The following is a 17,883-nucleotide window of genomic DNA, read 5'->3' as shown; positions in this document are numbered from 1 at the left end:
AAAGAGAAAAGGCAAGATTACAATGTAGCTTCCAGGTACTGCTTAAAAAGAGTAATTTGAGCTATTATACACCAGGAGAGAATATAATACAGCAGTGACAATAATTTGTATTTGTCATGAAGTATATGCTACTTAAGTATAAAAATGGAAAGGGACATATAACTCTAAAATGTAATAAAAGGGTACTCGGTCCCAGCATGAATTTTAAGTAGAGGGCTGGAAGCATGTGCCTGGCTAGCTGGGCTGTGCCTCAGTTCACAGGCAGGCATAATCTGTCCAGCAAAGAGGCCATAAAGACAAATGAAATACTGCTTCCAGCTCAGTGCGTTTTGGAGAAAGACATGAAATCTTAAAGACCAGCCATCAGACTTAGTGTTGTGATACTACTGATACCCAGAAGTGATGTTTGTTCTTCTGTCCACCAAAAGCCGTAGGAACTACCTGGGCCTTATGGAATCATATCAAAGGATCTGGTCCTTCCTCCTTTTTTCCTTAAGAGCTGTGAACACAAAGGGTTTCATCCGGCCAAGACAAAATAATAAATCAGAGAGCCTCAGCACCCTAAGTTTGGAATGGAGCTTAAGCATTTGTTCCAACCTCACGGTTTACAACATCACTTCCTGCCAAGTGCAAGCTATGACTCGGTTCCAATAAGGAATGGGGTCAGGGATCTTTGAGCCACACACTAGGCAAGAAAGAGAAGAGTTGGGATGTCACCAGGTAAACCTCACAGGCAAAGAGGGTCTCTCTCTACAAGCTCATACTCACTCCCAGGGCCCACACAGACTGGGCAGCAGCTCCCTTCGGGGATGAATTCCAGCTCCTGGTGTCCACACATCAGTGGTGGGCATGGTCGGGGGGCACACCTGACTTCCCCGTGAGTGCAAGAGCACGTGCTGCAAGGGGAGGAGGCCCACGCTGTCCCGTGCTGGGTGTTAGGAAAAGAAAAAGAACGTTACTGTGAGAACATAGACTTGCATTTGATCAAACAGAAACAAGCCTTCTCTTAAACAAGGGAATGACGGAGCTCCAATATGACAGAAGAAAGCTCTAGACTTACAAGGTTGACATCAGAGTTTCCAATATTCCAAGGCAGAGACCAATTTATCAATTGATTTTTATTTTCCTTTTTAAAAATTTTGTTTATTTTAAATGAAGGATATACCTGTGGTGGATTCATTTTGATATTTGGCAAAACTAATACAATTATGTAAAGTTTAAAAATAAAATAAAATTAAAAAAAAATAAATGAAGGATAATTAATTTACAATATTGTGATGGGTTCTGCCATATATCAACATGAATCGGCCACAGGGATACATGTGGCCCTCTCCCTCCATCCACCTTCCTCCCCACCCCAGCTCTCCAGGTTGTCACAGAGCACAGGCTTTGGGTTCCCCGTGTCGTACACCAAACTCCCCCTGGCTATCTATTTTACATATGCTAATGTATATGTTCCCAATGTTATTCTCTCAAATCATCACCCGTCTCTTTTCCCACTGTGTCCAAAAGTCTGTCCTTTACATCTGTGTCTCCTTTGCTGTCCCGCACGTAGGATTGACAGCACCATCTTTCTAGATTCCATACATATGCGTTAATGTACAATATTTGTCTTTCTCTGACTTTCTTCACTCTGTATAATAGGCTCTAGGTTCATCCACCTCATTAGAACTGACTCAAATGTGTTCCTTTTCACAGCTGAGTAATATTTATCCTTAAGATTTTGTGTTTGAAAATTCCAAAAAAGCGCAACAATGAAAGAAAAATCACCCCAATCCCATTATTTAAAAAACTTCTATGAGGACCAAAGTAAAATATGCATACATGCATCCATATCTACTGAATTCTTTACACTAGCTACATTATTTTCAGCAGCTCACACTCCGATTGTTTCTTTTTTGCCTTTTACCCTGATGAGTGTCCACACTCCCGTCCTCTCTCTCCCTTCCCCAAGTCTTCTCTCTCTCTCCTATCCCAGAGATCTTATGGTCCCAGGGAAGGTGGGATAGCCAGCAGAAGGCACCTGTCCAACCAGTTCTCCCACAAATTGTAGAGCCAACTCACTCCTGGTGAGGGCGCCCATCTACACACACCAGAAGTTCCTGGTCCACTTTAGGCTCGGACACCACCTTCCCAAAGCTGGCACTGTACTGATGATCTAACATATCCATGCTTTGATACATAACATTTACTAACTACCAAAAGTATCTAAGGGCTTCCCTGGTGGCACAGATGGTGAAAAATCTGCCTGCAATGCAGAAGACCTGGGTTCGATCCCTGAGTTGAAGATCCCATGGAGAAGAGAATGGCTACCCAGACCAGTACTCTTGCTGGAAATCCCACGGACAGAAAAGCCTGGCAGGCTATAGTCCCTGAGGTTGAGTCGGACACAACTGAGCAGCTAACACTTTTCAAAAGTATCTAAATAAGCCATGCTCAGAGGGCAGTGGAGAATCATGAATGTAAAAAGCTACAAATACGTCGATTGTTTGGGGAAGTAGCTGTCAAAATACATTATGTTCTCAGTGGCAGAGTGGAATGATGGTGGCCTTTTAAAAGACGTATGCAAAAAAGTGAGCTTAATCAATAAAGTTTCCTCCTACAACATTTTCTTAAATAGTGCCTTCCTCTGCCTGTATTAAGTGTAGTATATGATGAAATCTGATTCTGCACAAATCATATGTAGGCTTCTATTAAAAACATCCCACGTTCTAGGTGCTCAGTCACCTAACTATAATCTGGGGATTTCAACTGTGTCACTGAGAAGCATGGAAAATAAACATCCTCTTGCTACTCCTCAAGCCAGCATCCAGAATAATTATTACCCCTCTCTCAAACACAAAAGAACTCTGTCTTACCTAAACAAGTCACTATGCCTTTATTGTGCAAATTGCTGCCAGGTTGCAAGCATGCCAAGTTTGACATTTGGGAATTACTAATAACTTGTGCTATTATTGTAACAATAATAGTAATAGGTTGTCACAGCCATCTAAATTTTGGGGAACCAAGACATTGCCTTACCATCATGAAGATTACTTTCCCAGGACCTACTGGGAGTACCAGAGGACAGAAACGTAAGGAATGTACTGACTTGGATGAACAAAAGGTTTCCGTGGAAGTATATGTGTCCTCGGATCACAGCTCAGTTCTCCCTGCCTTGGGGACTATGCGTGTTTCACCTAATCTTTCTAAATTGCAGTTTCCTGGTAGAGAAACCTGAAATGGTATGAAGATAACCTGCTCACTTGGCTATTGTAAAGGTTGCATGAGGTAGTTGTTAAAGAGGCAGCAAGGGAAGTGGCACGTAGGAGATGCTTAACCCTTTCCCCATGAGTCCATGGCTTTCCTACTCCTTTTCACACCTATGTGCTGCCTGGGATCATGGCAACAGACCGGGATGCCAAGGCCAACTCCTCCCCCATCAATTTTTACTTCTTCTATAATTAAATATAAAACTTCAAATTTAGTACAGCATATAAATAAATGGGCAAGTCCACAACTGGCTAATAAACTGTTAGCTAATAAAACATAGCAGGCAATTGACCTTTATGCTTTAAAAGGCCTAAGCATAAAAGCAAAGGAAGAAATGGTAGGAGAAAAACTGATACATTCTGATGAGTTAAACTTTTAAAAGTCAAATATATTGAATACATTGGGAGAAAAATTTTAAAGGTAAATGACAAACATTTTTTCTAAATGCAGATCATTAATTAGAATTATACTCTAATATATAAAACCATTTACAAGCAATAAGAAGAGACTGGAGGTGAGATCAAAATGATAGAGTAGGCAGATTCTGAGCTCACTTCCTCCCATGGACACATCAAAATTGCAACTACATATAGAACAACTCTCTTTAAGAACAACCTGCAGGCTAGCAGAACAGCTCTTCTACAATTAAGGATATAAATAAAAAACCTCATCAAGATGGATAGGTGGGGACACATACCCTTGGAAGGGAACCCAAACGTAGAATGGAATATCACAAACTTGGAGGACCTCCCTAAGGAGTGAGGAATTCAAGCTCTACACTGGGTAGAGCTCTACACTTGGTCCCATAGCCCTGGGACTTGCTCTGAAAAGATGAGGCCCCACAACTGGATTTGAAAACCCGTGAGATGGACATCTGTGAAAGCCAGAGAACTATAGGAAACCAAGACTCCCCCTTAAAGGGCTTGTGCACAAACTTACTCTCTCTGAGTCCCAGCACAGAGGCAGCAGTTTGAAAAGTTGCCATTCTAGTCAGCCTGCTAAGGCAGCCCCAGCCCACCCTCGAGCCTGGGCCCACTCCAACTCTAACCATCCCACCAACATGGCAACCCCAGCCCAGCCCAGGAGAGCCATGGCTGGTGTCCACTTCAGCTCTAGGCATCTTGGCAGGGATGCCTCAGCCCAGCCTAAAAGACCCTAAAACCCACCCCACCCTTTCTGCTCCACCCCTAACTGGCCTGCCAAGTTTCATGTGCCACCCAGCACATGAAACCTACATTGGAAACACTCCTACACAAGACCACAGTTCCAAGAGCAGGAGAGATAACAGTTTCACCTAATTCTCAGGAATAGACACAGAAAATCAAATGAAATGAGCACATAGTTCTTTCCTGTTCCAAAGGAAAGAACGAGATAAAACCCCAGGGGAAAAAAACTCTAATGAAATTAAGTAAATTACCTGATAAAGAATTAAAAAAATTGAATTCTCTATTATAAGCATCATAAAGATGCTTATAGAAATTAGGAGAAGAATGGCAGAAAACAGGGAAAACTTCAACAAAGAGTTAGAAAATATAAAAAAAGAAACAATCAGAACTGAAGAATACCATAGCTAAAAAGAAAAATACACTAGAGGGTGTCAAGAGCATTAAATGATATGGAAGAATACATAAGCAACATGAAAGACAAAGTAATAGAAATCACCCAATCACTACCGCAAAAAATAAAAAAAAGAATTTTTTAAGATGAAGATAATTTAAGACAGTATCAAGCATGCCAACATTTGTATTATCAGGGTCTCAGAAGGAGGAGAGAGAAATAAAGGGGCAGATAACTTACCTGAAGAAACAATGGCTGTAAATTTCCCTAACATGGGGAAGGAAACAGCCTCAAACAAGATGAATCCAAAGAGATCCACACCAAGACAGATCATAATTAATACGGCAAAAGACAGAGAATTTTAAAGGCAGCAAGAGGCATACAATGCACGATATTCAAGAGAAGTCCCATAAGCCTATCAATTTATTTTTCAACAGAAACTTGGCAGGACATAAAGGAGTAGTGTGATATATTTAAAGTACTGAAAGGAAAAAACTCATAACCAAAAATACTTGATACCAAGGCAGGATTGAAGGCAAGATAAAGAGTTTCTCAGACAAGCAAAAATTAAGGGTCCATCACCTCTAAACTGGCCCTACAAAAAGTGCTAAAAGATCTTCTTTAGAAGTAAAGGTTATAATTAGAAACAAGAAAATATATGAACAAAAAGTCTCTTTGGTAAAGGCATATACATAGTAAAGCCAAAAGATCAACTACTTGAAAAGCAAGTAAAATTAAAAAAACAAAAATTGGAAAATCAACCATAATTACAATTTGTAGTTAAAGAATAGACAGAGTAAAAAATGTAAAATATGACATTAAAAACATAAAATGTGTTGCAGGGGAAGTAAAAATCTAGTGTTTTTAGAATGTGTTCAGACTTAAGTGACTATCAGCTTAAAACCAACATATTTGTAAACCATACAGCTGATATGGGATTAATATCCAAAACATAAAAAGAACATATACAACTCAATATTTAAAAATCCAATTAAAAAATGGGCACAGGACCTGAAGATTCGTTTTTCTAAAGAATGATGCAAAGATAGTCGACAGGATGGTGAAAAGATGCATGACACCACTAGTCGTGAGGGAAATGCAAATCAAAACCACAATGAGATATCACCTCACACCGGACAGAATGACTGTTATCAAAAAGACAAGAGGAAACAAGTGTTGGCAAGGGTGTAAAGAAAAGGGAACCTACCTGTACTGTTGGTAGGAATGTAGTTGATACAGTTATTATGGAAAGCAGTATGGAGATTTAATTTTTGAGGGAAAATTACAAATAAAATTATCATATGATTCAATAATTCCACTTTTGGTATTTATCTGAAGAAAACAAAAGCACTGATACAAAAAGATATATGCACTCTAATGTTCATATCATTGGAACATTATTAATGACAAGATATACAAGCAATCTAAGTGTCCATCAAGAGATGAATGAATAAAGAAGATGTCACACACAGACACACACACACACACACACACACAAATGTTACTCATCCATAAAAAAATGAAATTTTGCCACTTGCAAAAACATGGATAGACCTAGAGGTGAATTATGCTTAGTGAAATAAGTTTGATAGAGAAAGACAAATACTGTATGATTTCACTTATATTTAATATATGGAATCTAAAAAGTAAAACAAAAGAATAAACAAAACCAAACAGAAACAGACTCAGAGATACAGAGAACACGCAGGTGGCCATCAGAGCAGACGGAGTATGAGAGAATGGGTGAAAGAGGCAAAGGGGACTAAGAAGTACAAACTTCCAGTTATATTAATAAATTAATAACTCATAGGGACATAATGTACAGCATGGGAATATAGTCAATAACACTGAAATAACTTTATATGCTGACAAATGGTAACTAGACTCACAGTAGTGATCGTTTCATGATATATAAAAATATTGAATCACTTTGTTGTGCATGGGAAACTAATACTATATTGTAAGTACACTGTACTATATTCCTTAAAAAAGAAATAAAATCCCAGTGAAAAAAAATAGCAACAAGCTTGTAGAATATTCAACTTAAATATAGAACTTTATTAACTACAAAGAAATATTAATAAACTTAAATGATATATTTTAATATCAATATGAGAAGTGTTTAAAATTCACAGTAGCTATTGTTAGTAAAGCTGCAGTGGAGTGGAACTCTCCTACCCAGAGACTCGTCTCATGATAGCACCCGGAACAACTCTGCCAGGCGGCAACTACCCCAGGTAATCGGACTTGAAAAAAAAGCCGTACTACTGGTAATATTCCCACTGCGGTTATCTTTAGACAGAGAAGACTTAAAATTGAATTTTAATGACCATAGATATCACAGCTTCAATACTCAAACTCTTTAGATGCTTTGACCTACTAATTTCACTTTTAAGAAGTTATCTGAAGAAAATGATCAATGACACACAAAAAAGTTTGAATACAAAGAATTCCATCTCATTGTTCATTACAGTGAAATTGAAAATATTTTAGTGAATATTGGAAGCTACCCAAATGCCTAATAATAGGCACCTAATAAATAATAATGTTCTAATAATAATAATAAAATTAATAATAATAAATCACATTCTCCAAGAGTATTCCAAGGGGAATTATTTACTGCATGTTGTATAAAAATTAAGCCATAAACTGTACACAGAGTATAATTACCTTATGTGAAACCATGTATATCTCTATCAATCTACCCATCCATATTCACTACCATCTCCCGTTCACCCCCCAAAAAAAAAACTGAGGAAACAATAGTGGTTTTCATAGCTGGAGATAACTAGTGGATTTTTATCTGTTTGCATATTTTTTCCACATTTTCACCAATAAACTAATACTCACTTTGTCATCAGAGAGCAAAAGTACTGTTTAAAATATCTAATAAATCATTTATATATCTTAAATAAGTAAAATTTGAAAGCATCTTATAAAGTAATTAGAAGTGAACATCTTTATCCTACTAAAAGTTAAGAGATTGCTTCTAAACATTCAGACATTAAAACAAGAGCTCGTTTTTGTTACTACTGAGAAACACTAGCTGTCATTTCTCAAACACTTGCAATCATACCACCTCTCAGACTGAGACCACAAAAATTAATTATAATAACAACCTGTCAATCGCCAAAGTGTTTTCAACTGTAAGGCAAGAGGGCTATATTAGCTCATCTCTTTGGTACCTTCAAGCTCTCCAGTGATGTGAATCTATTATCTATCTCAAGAGACATAAAATTTAAGCAACGGATTCTCCCTTCACAATAAGCTTGAGAATTATGGGAATAACAAAGAACATTTGTCAGGGTGACTCCACTCTTGATGTCAAAGCCATAGAAGCTAGACAGTGATCCAAACTGAACAGAATGATGGAGAAGAATTACTCTTACCTCTCTGAGAAAAGTCACCTCCACTTTCATCTCCTACTCCTATTCCTAAGTCAGTGACACCTCTCTCACCAGAAGGAGACCAGAGATCAAGGAGTTTGATACATGCTGATAGATAGCTAAATCATAGGTAGATAGAGAAGTAGCCAGATAGATGGTAGATGGACAGATAGATAGAAAGATAGACGGATAGATAGATAGATGACAGATAGGGGACAGATATTAATACATGATATATAAACATATTTTTTTAATCTCACTGTGTTGTCTATAGTCACAAATGTTTTAATTTTCATGAGCACAGTTAACAGCAAAGAAAGCTCTGTAATATCAAGAAATAATGCATATACAAAGCAATGCTCCCATAAGACCTGTGTTGTAGCTGTACCATCCCAACACCATTAATACCTTTCTGAAACATGAGACTTTGACACTGGGCAAAAGCACATTCCGCAGACAACATCTTAGACATATTCTTTTGCATAGCCAAATAACAAGTCGGGTTGGCTGTTGACTTAAGTCCAAAGGAAAGATACGGTCATAAAGTATTTGTTTGGCTTACAGACAGAACAAAAAAATAATTTTTCTTTATATAATTTGTTCCTGTTATGATGTTATAGATCCAGAATACTAAATATCTGGGGATGTTTGGTGCATATTGTAATTACATCCTCTACTTTGATGAAAACAAGGCTGCAGAATTCAATATTCATCTCTTCCCTCACACACATAAATTAGTTCTCCTTTTAGCCTCACAGCCGGGCAAAGCAAGCAGACTTCTTCCACGCTCCTGTACTCAATCAGATGTGGGCACTGGGGCATTACCACCTGCCACTTTTCTTTTTCAGCAAATCTCCAAGCACCATCTTCTCGGACAGGACATTATCTGGTGCTGAGATCAAATTAGTAAAGAGGAAAAGAAAGAGGTTAAGGTCCTTTCTCCTCCCTTTCACAAGCTAATTTGTGGGGAAAAGACCAGGGAAAAAGCATTCCAACACCCTTTAGGAAAACATATTTCAGGCTTGTCTCCCTAACTGGTTGGCAAGGCTGGGCAGAGATCCAAAAGCTAATTTGAAAGGATAGCTTTGGGAGGTCCTGGATGAAATAGTCTCCCCAAATGCTGACTGTAATAAGCCCATGCAAAACTCTTAAATAACCTGGAGTCTGCCAAAAGGCTCAAGTGTTTTTCTCACTCCAAGGAAGATGTAGGGGCTTGTCTGGACTTGCTGGAACACCGGCCCACAATGCCAGAAAAATAGGTCCCCTCATGAGGCAAAGTTGTTTCATTAAAGGTGGCCTTGTCGTGCCACCCTGAGCTCAACCCAATCTTGATTCTCCTTCCCTTCAAGTCTATTCTCTGGGGATAGCATTGCTGTAACAGATTCTCTTCCTGCTACACTTACTCTACCCTAAAGCCACTTCTAAATCTCTCTTTCAGGGGAAAGCTTCCATTTCACCGCTGCAAAGCTCTCAAAACATCAGGCTATTTTATATCTACAGGGAGAGAGACTCCATAACCTGCCCTATGGGATGCAAGCCGGAGGCTAAAGAGAGGATTACCGACGTCCAACAGGAGAAGCAGTGCTCTGGAAACTGCTTTCTAAAAGAAGCCAAGGGAGCAAAACAGAAAAGGCTCCAAGATTCAGGAACAATCCTAGTGATGCAAGTGACAAGGGGAGATTCAGACCCAACCCAGACAAGCATTTAACCCACTCAAGGAAATGAATAACATTAAGAAGGATTTGGCAAGCATCTAAAAAGGTGAAGAAAGAGAGGAAAGAAGAACAGAAAGACGAGAAACATGATCATTTTAAATTGATTAAGACTGAAAGTAGAGGATTTTATCTCAACTTTAAAAAAGCTGTTCTTCTATTTCTATTTGGAGAAGTAGACCACTAGGGATTTGTTTTTCTCCTTCAAACTACAGTTCCTAAAATCCAGCCTTCTTCTCAGTTACATCAAGTTGCAGAAATATAATTATAACACTTTCCGGGGGAGTAGATTCTGAAAGTTGCATATGGGAAAACAAGCATGCACGCTGTCTTACCTAGTTTAGAGCTTTCCGTGTGCTGTGTTAGAAGAGAGGGGTGAATTGCAAGGGAGAGGGGAGAAGAAGATTTTCAAAACTCTTCCTGAAAAAGTAGAAGGTCAAGCAGATTTCTAACTAACCCATCTGCAGATCTGTGGTCCTTGAGCCACTTGCCAAGCAGGTCAGGTGGTCAAAGATCAACATGCCTGTGGGACAAGGATATGGATAAGCTGGAGCAGGATTTACTTATTGCTTGAGTCCTGATGTTTATTGAGCACCTACTCTGGGAAAAGTTCAGTGCCAAGAATCAGGTTAGGTGGGGGGTAAGGAAGATCACTGTGAAGGTACACAAAACATTGTCAATGTTCTCAGAAATCTTAAATCAAGAAAAGAAGATCTCACAAGTGCAAGAACAGAAGACGAGCAAGCAAATGACAAGTGTCATTAGAGAGGCTATGAAAAGTCCCTGATACCCCCTCTTACTTGAGATGTTTGTTATTCCTCCAGATCTTGGCCTTATTTTACGTCCTAGGGCTCCCTTATTTGAAAAGTTCAGCTTGGGATTTTTTATCTTGATCCATATACCTGTCCCAATCATTATGAACTTACGTTAATTCCAACATCAGCCTGCCCTGCAGCACCTTCCATTTCACAGGAGGTCCTCTAGCGTGGTTTCCACCACCCTACATAACACAGACTGAATCAAGCAGCATGTGTGTATGCTCAGTCGCTTCAGTCGTGTCCAACTCTTTGTGACGCTATGGACTGTAGCCCACCAGGCTCCTCTGTCCTTGGAATTCTCCAGGCAAGAACACTGGAGTGGATCTCCATGCCCTCCTCCGGGGATCTTTGCCACCCATGGATCGAACCCACATCTCCTGAACTACAAGCAGATTCTTTACCGCTGAGCCACCAGGGAAGCCCTAAATCAAGCAGCACAGGGTGACACATGGTATGAAGACACAGATCCTACCATTCGGATCACACACCATGCTATTATTTGGCAACACACTGTGCTGATGTGAAACAGTGGCTTCCTCGGGTGATGCGGAGCCAATGGCTAAGTGAGGTGATCCTGTCCCAGGGGAATATGCACTGTCCCCACTGAGTTTCAGGTATGCACCCTGAATAGCAGCCTAGACTGGGTATATCAATTCTGGCTAACCTATTATGCTCTCTGCTGAAAGGGTAGAGACACTAACTTGGAGAAAGTTTTGTATGAGGTGGAAGATGAAGATTAAAGCAAAGAGTGTCTTTCTATCACACTCGGCTTCACCTGCTGCCTCAGGGGAGTATGCAAGCATGAATGGAGATGAACTGTAGCCATCCAGTTTCAAAATTTCTATTATAGTCCTTGCAATGGTCCTTTTAAAACAGTATTTAATATCTCTAAGCTAACCCTGCAAGATCTGGAATGAGAAAATGTAATAAAAGAACTTGAGGGTTGATTTCTAGTATTGTGGTGCTATGGGCTTCCCAGGTAGCCCCAGTGATAAAGAACCCTCCTGCCAATGCAGGAGACTAAGAGACTTGGGTTTGATCCCTGAGTCAGAAAGATCCCCTGGAGGAGGGCATTCTCCCCTGGAGAATCTTATGGACAGAGGAGCCTGGCAGGCTACAGTCCATATGGTTGCACAGAGTCGGACACGATTGAATCAACTAAGCATGCATGCACTGTGGTTCTAAATGAGGGGAGTGAGCATTTTCATTTTGCCCCTCTCCCCAGGGGAAAGACAGCCACACCTACAGACAGTTCTGGTTGTCAGGACTGCAGAGGATACTAACAGGTGATGGGTACTGAGAGGCTGGAGACGATGCTAACCATCCTATACTGCAGAGGATGGTCCTCATTACAAAGCCTAATGTGTGCATAGTGCTGAAGCTTACAAACTTCACATTGAATGAGGAGTCAGAAGACCAGGGCTCCAAGCCAAGTTACACCACCTATTGGTAATACATGGGGCCAGTATCTTCCATTCTTTGCAATTCAACTCTTCCATCTTTAATACAGGAGTCATCTACTCAGGGTTGTTCATAAAATCAAGTGAAAAATTTATGTGGTACACAGAGGCAAGGTGGCCTTTTATTATTCAGCATTACAACTTCTTCATCATCAACATTCTCAGACTACCCTTTAGACAGACACAAATTCAATCAGCAAATATTTACCTGGGCCTCTGAAATAAATAGGACAGTTTTAATCTTATCAAGAAACCTAAGTGCCCACGGAAAGTCAAATAAGGCTGAGGTCCTCCCTAGCCCAAACAAAGGAGAAAAAAATCCTCTCGTGTCAACACAAGTTTAGCATTCAGCTTTCCTTTGTCACTGATCTACAGACAAGGAATCAACCACGGGTTAGAAAATACTTACCCCGTGAGTTTTCTTTTCATGATGGCAAGATCCAGGCATCCTTGGCACACATTCAGGGCAGCACTGGTTGGCGGGTATTTGAAGCACTTCCCCCTGAACATTTAAAAGCAGCTCAGTGTAAAATAGCAGCAGTGAACACAGTCATATCGAATTCACTAAATCTCGTGAGTTGCCACGGGTGACAACAATAAACAGGATAAACAGAATACACTAACAAAAAGGACTCTCTGTCATGAGGAGCTTCTCTCAAAGCTAAAAGGAGCCCCGTTGTGAAAGTGGGTTCCTTGAAAATGGTCTACATCTTTTCACACGTAATGAAGTGAAGGATTTTCTTCACTAGAAATATAGAAATGCTCCATGTGAGTGTCAGACCAGAAAAGCAGTTGGGGGTGATAGAAGAGCTGTATTTCCCAGGAATGGAGAAGACTTGGGCAGGGCTAGCCACAGAGTTGGCAGGTCTTCTAACATGTTATAGAGGCCTTATGGAGTCAGCAACAGGCTGGCTGTGGGGAGAAGGGGAGAGCGTGAGGGGGAGCTGGAGTTCTAATGTTGATGTTTACCTGGGGCAGAGGAGCAAAGCGCAAGGGGCAGGTGACTGAAGGACAGAGCTGGGAGAGGAAACAGCATCTCTGTGGAGGTATCACATGTGCTGTGGGTATCCGGGCAGAATTCCTGGGCTCCAATAAAGATCTACATTGTTTAGCAAGGCCTCTGCTGTTGCAATTATGTTTCTTATCAATGCCCGTGATGCTTTCAAGAGAATAGACATCCATGTGATACCCCAAGATTTACTGAGAGGTTGTCACATGTTAACTACCCATTGATTTGCCAATGTGAAGGATCTGTTTATTCAAGATGATTAAAATGGTACCATGTATGTGGGTCTTTGGGGCTTAATGATCCTTCTAGACCCTCTGGGGACTTTCCTGGAGGTCCAGTGGTTAAGAGTTTGTGCTTCCAATGCAGAGGTCACAGGTTCAATTCGTGGTCAGGGAACGAAGATCCCACATGCCACATGGCATGACCCCTACCCCAAAATAATAGCCTTCTAGACCCCCGGATTTATCCTGCTCTTCCACTTAGCATTTCCTCAAGTCTAGAAATGTGGCAGAACAGGTAATTAGTGATTTTGATCAAAAATAGTGGTAAAAGATCCTGAATTAACCAGGAAATCATGACCTGTCCACAGAATAAAAGTCTACAAAGAATTCCGCTGATAGATTCAAAACATTACATATGCTTTAATGTTTCTTTGCTACTTGGGGCTGTGGCCATTAAAACGAATTGTACCTACAAGAGAATGTTAATTGTACATACAACAATTACAAATAATATTACATCTACAATATGTATATTCTCCACCCAATAATGTGGGTGAGAATAAAACTATGATTTCACAACTGTTAATCCACTAAACAGATAAATACATGAGTAACAGTGATCAACAATTTCTTATTTGCTTAATAAAGGATAAAACATATGGCGTGGAATTTTCTAAAATGGTATATACAGTGCAACATCAGTGACTACTCACAAAAGTGTCCTCTGAACCCCAAGTAGAATCTGTACTTATCTAACTTCCACTGAGACAGTAAATTTAGAAAATACATTAACCTAAATTCCACTGAGCATATAGATTTAAAATGAGATAATCCAAGTGTTGTTTCTATTCTAATACGGAAGCAGAGAGAAAGGCAGGCAAGATGGAAGACTTCAAGGGATATTTTATGCCCCAAATTAGTTGTGTTTGATACATACATCAGATTTGGTTTATATATTTATATATCTATCCTCAGATTTGCCCCTCAAAACTCATTTTACGAATATGATATTCTTTATTTGGGAGTACATGTTCCCTATTTTGAGTGTTGACCTATTGACCTTCCGTGGGAACACAAAAGAGGTGATTTGGGGCTAAAGGAGGGGCGAAGAGTTTTGCATGTAGGACTTGGAGAACGAAAGATAGGGAGTTCTTGTTACCTTACCCTGTAACCATGCATAGCTTCCTGAGTTGTGGGATGTATGGAACACATAAGCCTATTGCCCTGCAGGCTTTGCACTGGGAGCTTAGGAAGTGGTGGCTTGGGAACAAGACACCAATGAAGATTGCTTGCCTAGGATCTAGAGGAACCAACTAACAATAATGATGATGACCATGTGACAATAACAGCTAAAACAGAGTACTTAGAATAGCCAGGTACTCTTCTAAGCATATGATACACATGTTTATGTACATGTATATACATATAATTTATTACAACAACTTGATTAGGTAAATACTCTGCATTGAAGTTTGCAGCCAAAAATCCCTCCATGCATTAATAATATAGTACCCTTTTGCATGGCACTGTCCTCTCTGTATATATGTTCTTCAGAAATCCTGAAAGTTGGTTCCAGGCTAGACAGTCAATATTCTAAAAGCCTCTATTCTCATTCCTTCAATTTTTCTCATATCTGTCTGTCTCTCTCTGACCCTTTTCTTTGACTCTGTAGCTAGCTATTCTATATGGATACAGGATAAGAATATAGAATCTATTATAAATGATGATACGATGAATAGACAGATGATAGAGAGATAGATACAAATATCGAACAGAACTACAATTAACATTAGGTTATTTCCAGTTAATTCCGGAGCCAAACATAAATTGCAAAACAGATTTTTAAAATTTTTTTAAAATGATAGGAATCCAAAATACTATTAATAACAATAATAATTTAGTTTAGGGTACAATAGCAATGAAGAATTGATGCTTTTGAACTGTGATGTTGGAGAAGACTCTTGAGAGTCCCTTGGACTGCAAGGAGATCGAACCAGTCAATCCTAAAGGAAATCAGTCCTGAATACTCATTGGAAGGACAGATGCTGAAGCTGAAACTCCAATACTTTGGTCACCTGATGTGAAAAACTGACTCATTGGAAAAGACCCGGATACTGGGAAAGATTGAAGGCAGCAAAAGGGGATGACAGAGGAAGAGATGGTTGGATAGCATCACCAATTCGATGGACATGAGTTTGAGCAAGCTCCAGGAGTTGATGACGGACAGGGAACCCCAGCATACTGCAGTCCATGGGGTCGCAAAGAGTTGGACGTGACTGAGCGACTGACCTGACTGACTGACAATGCTGATTCATTAACTTGTGCTGTGAACTAATGTAAGTCTACCAAGCAGATGTGTAAAACAACATATGCACCTGAGAAACACAAGGGAAAACACGGTGGAGTAGAAATTGCATTGACTCATGAGCCAGGAACGAAGGTTCTTGCCATGGGAGTGCCACTTTCTAGTGCTGTATGTTTGAGCAAGTGACTAAAGAATGAAAAAATCTGTTTTTTTTTGTCTATAAAATGAGAAAGTCTGACAATCAATTTTAAAGGGTTTTTCTAGTTCTATCATTGTGTTTCCCCCACTCTCCAAATCTTCAATTTCTCTCTCTCTTCAAGGCCATTCCCCTTTGCCTCCCAAGGTGATCATAGTAATATCAAGTTCATAGAAATATCAAAAGCAAAGAAAAAAAAAACTCTCTCCTTCCCTTGTTTGGTCATTTTACAAATATTGATTAAGTATCTTCTGTGGGCCATGCACTGTGCTGTTCGATGGGCTACATATAGTGAAGAGGAGGGTTGTTGCTCTCAAGGAGCCAAGAGTATGGAGGAAGAAGCAAACAAATACACAGGCATTTGTAGTCTGGTCAAGGGCAGTATAAGGGCAAGCACATGGCAACACCCAGGAGGCTTGATGACTGGGGACAGAGGTTCAAAGAAACTTCACAGATGTAGTGGTGTGCACCTAATGTCCCATTTCTCTCTTCCATTCTCACTGAAGCTCCCTGAAGGAGTAGCCTGTACTTGGCCATCCAAGGCCCACTATCCATCCACTCCTCACGCCTCTGTAATACAGCAACCACACCCACCACTTCACTGCCACCAACTTCAGAGGGACCACCAGTGGCCAACAGGTTGCCAAACTCAATGAAACATATTAAATTTTCTCACACTTTCTCTCTGTCGTGGGATCAACACTGTCGATATAAACTCCTTCTGGAAACACTCTATTCTCCTAGCTATCACATCATTCTTCTCTCTTCTGACCATTTCTTACCCTTTACCTCTCTGACCATGTCTTCTTAATCTTCCTAAGTTTCTTCTCTTATGTTCATCTTTCCTTTAATGATTGTGCTACACAAATCCCGTCTTTGATCTTCTATTCTTTTTTCACACAATCTCTTTGGATGAGCTCACTCATCCTAAAGGTTTATACTCCTGTGTTCCTGCTACTGATACCCACGTAATGTCTCCAACTCTGGGCTTCCCAGGTAATGTCAGTGGTAAAGAATCCACCTGCCAATGCAGGAGACCTAGGAGATGTGAGTTTGGTCCCTGGGTCAGGAGGATCCCTGGAGTAGGAAATGGCAACTCGCTCCGGTATTCTTGCCTGGAAAATGCCATGCATGGAGGGTTACAGACCATGGGGCTGCAAAGAGTCAGACATGACTGAGCACAGCACATGCTTCTCCTCTGAGCTTTACAGTCACACATCTCGCTGCCTTTTGGACATATCTACCTTTCTCTTCCACAAACACTTCAAACTCAATGTGTCCAAACTGAAATTATCATTTTGTTCCTAGATAGGATTCTTTTCCTCATTCTCCTATATTCTCAATATCAGTTTGTGGCTCTGCTAACCAATTAGTCATCAACTCATAAATATGAGAGTCATCTCTCCTTTTCCTTTCTCTGACCCTCCTACTTCATTCAGTTCTGCTAATTTCTTCCTTCAGTTCAGTTCAGTCGCTCAGTAGTGTCCAACTCTTTGCGACCCCATGAACCACAGCAGGCCAGGCCTCCCTGTCCATCACCAACTCTCAGAGTCCACCCAAACCCATGTCCATTGAGTCAGTGATGTCATGCAACCATCTCATCCTCTGTCATCCCCTTCTCCTCCTGCCCTCAATCTTTCCCAGCATCAGGGTCTTTTCAGATGAGTCAGCTCTTTGCATCAGGTGGCCAAAGTATTGGAGTTTCAGCTTCAACATCATTCCTTCCAATGAACATCCAGGACTGATCTCCTTTAGGATGGACTGGTTGGATCTCCTTGCAGTCCAAGGGACTCTCAAGAGTCTTCTCCAACACCACAGTTCAAAAGCATCAATTCCTCAGTGCTTAACTTTCTTTATAGTCCAACTTTCACATCTGTACATGACCACTGGAAAAAGTATAGCCTTGACTATATGGACCTTTGTTGACAAAGTAATGTCTCTGCTTTTTAATATGCTGTCCAGGTTGG

At 40.3% G+C, this 17,883-nt stretch overlaps 1 protein-coding gene across 1 annotated transcript in view; it reads right to left on the bottom strand.

Annotated features, from left to right (window-relative positions):
* The window catches only part of FRAS1 (Fraser extracellular matrix complex subunit 1), a 538,610-nt gene that overhangs the window by 321,959 nt on the left and 198,768 nt on the right, over positions 1-17,883 (bottom strand). The window contains exons 4-5 of the mRNA XM_061420570.1: positions 12,595-12,687; positions 769-928 (exon numbers count right to left, since the gene is read on the bottom strand). Coding sequence (XP_061276554.1) covers positions 769-928; positions 12,595-12,687 — 253 coding nt within the window. The remainder of the gene's footprint in view (positions 1-768; positions 929-12,594; positions 12,688-17,883) is intronic.

This window comes from Bos javanicus, chromosome 6, assembly GCF_032452875.1.
Source record: "Bos javanicus breed banteng chromosome 6, ARS-OSU_banteng_1.0, whole genome shotgun sequence".
Lineage (NCBI taxonomy): Eukaryota > Metazoa > Chordata > Mammalia > Artiodactyla > Bovidae > Bos > Bos javanicus.
This window is presented reverse-complemented; position numbering and strand designations above follow the sequence as displayed.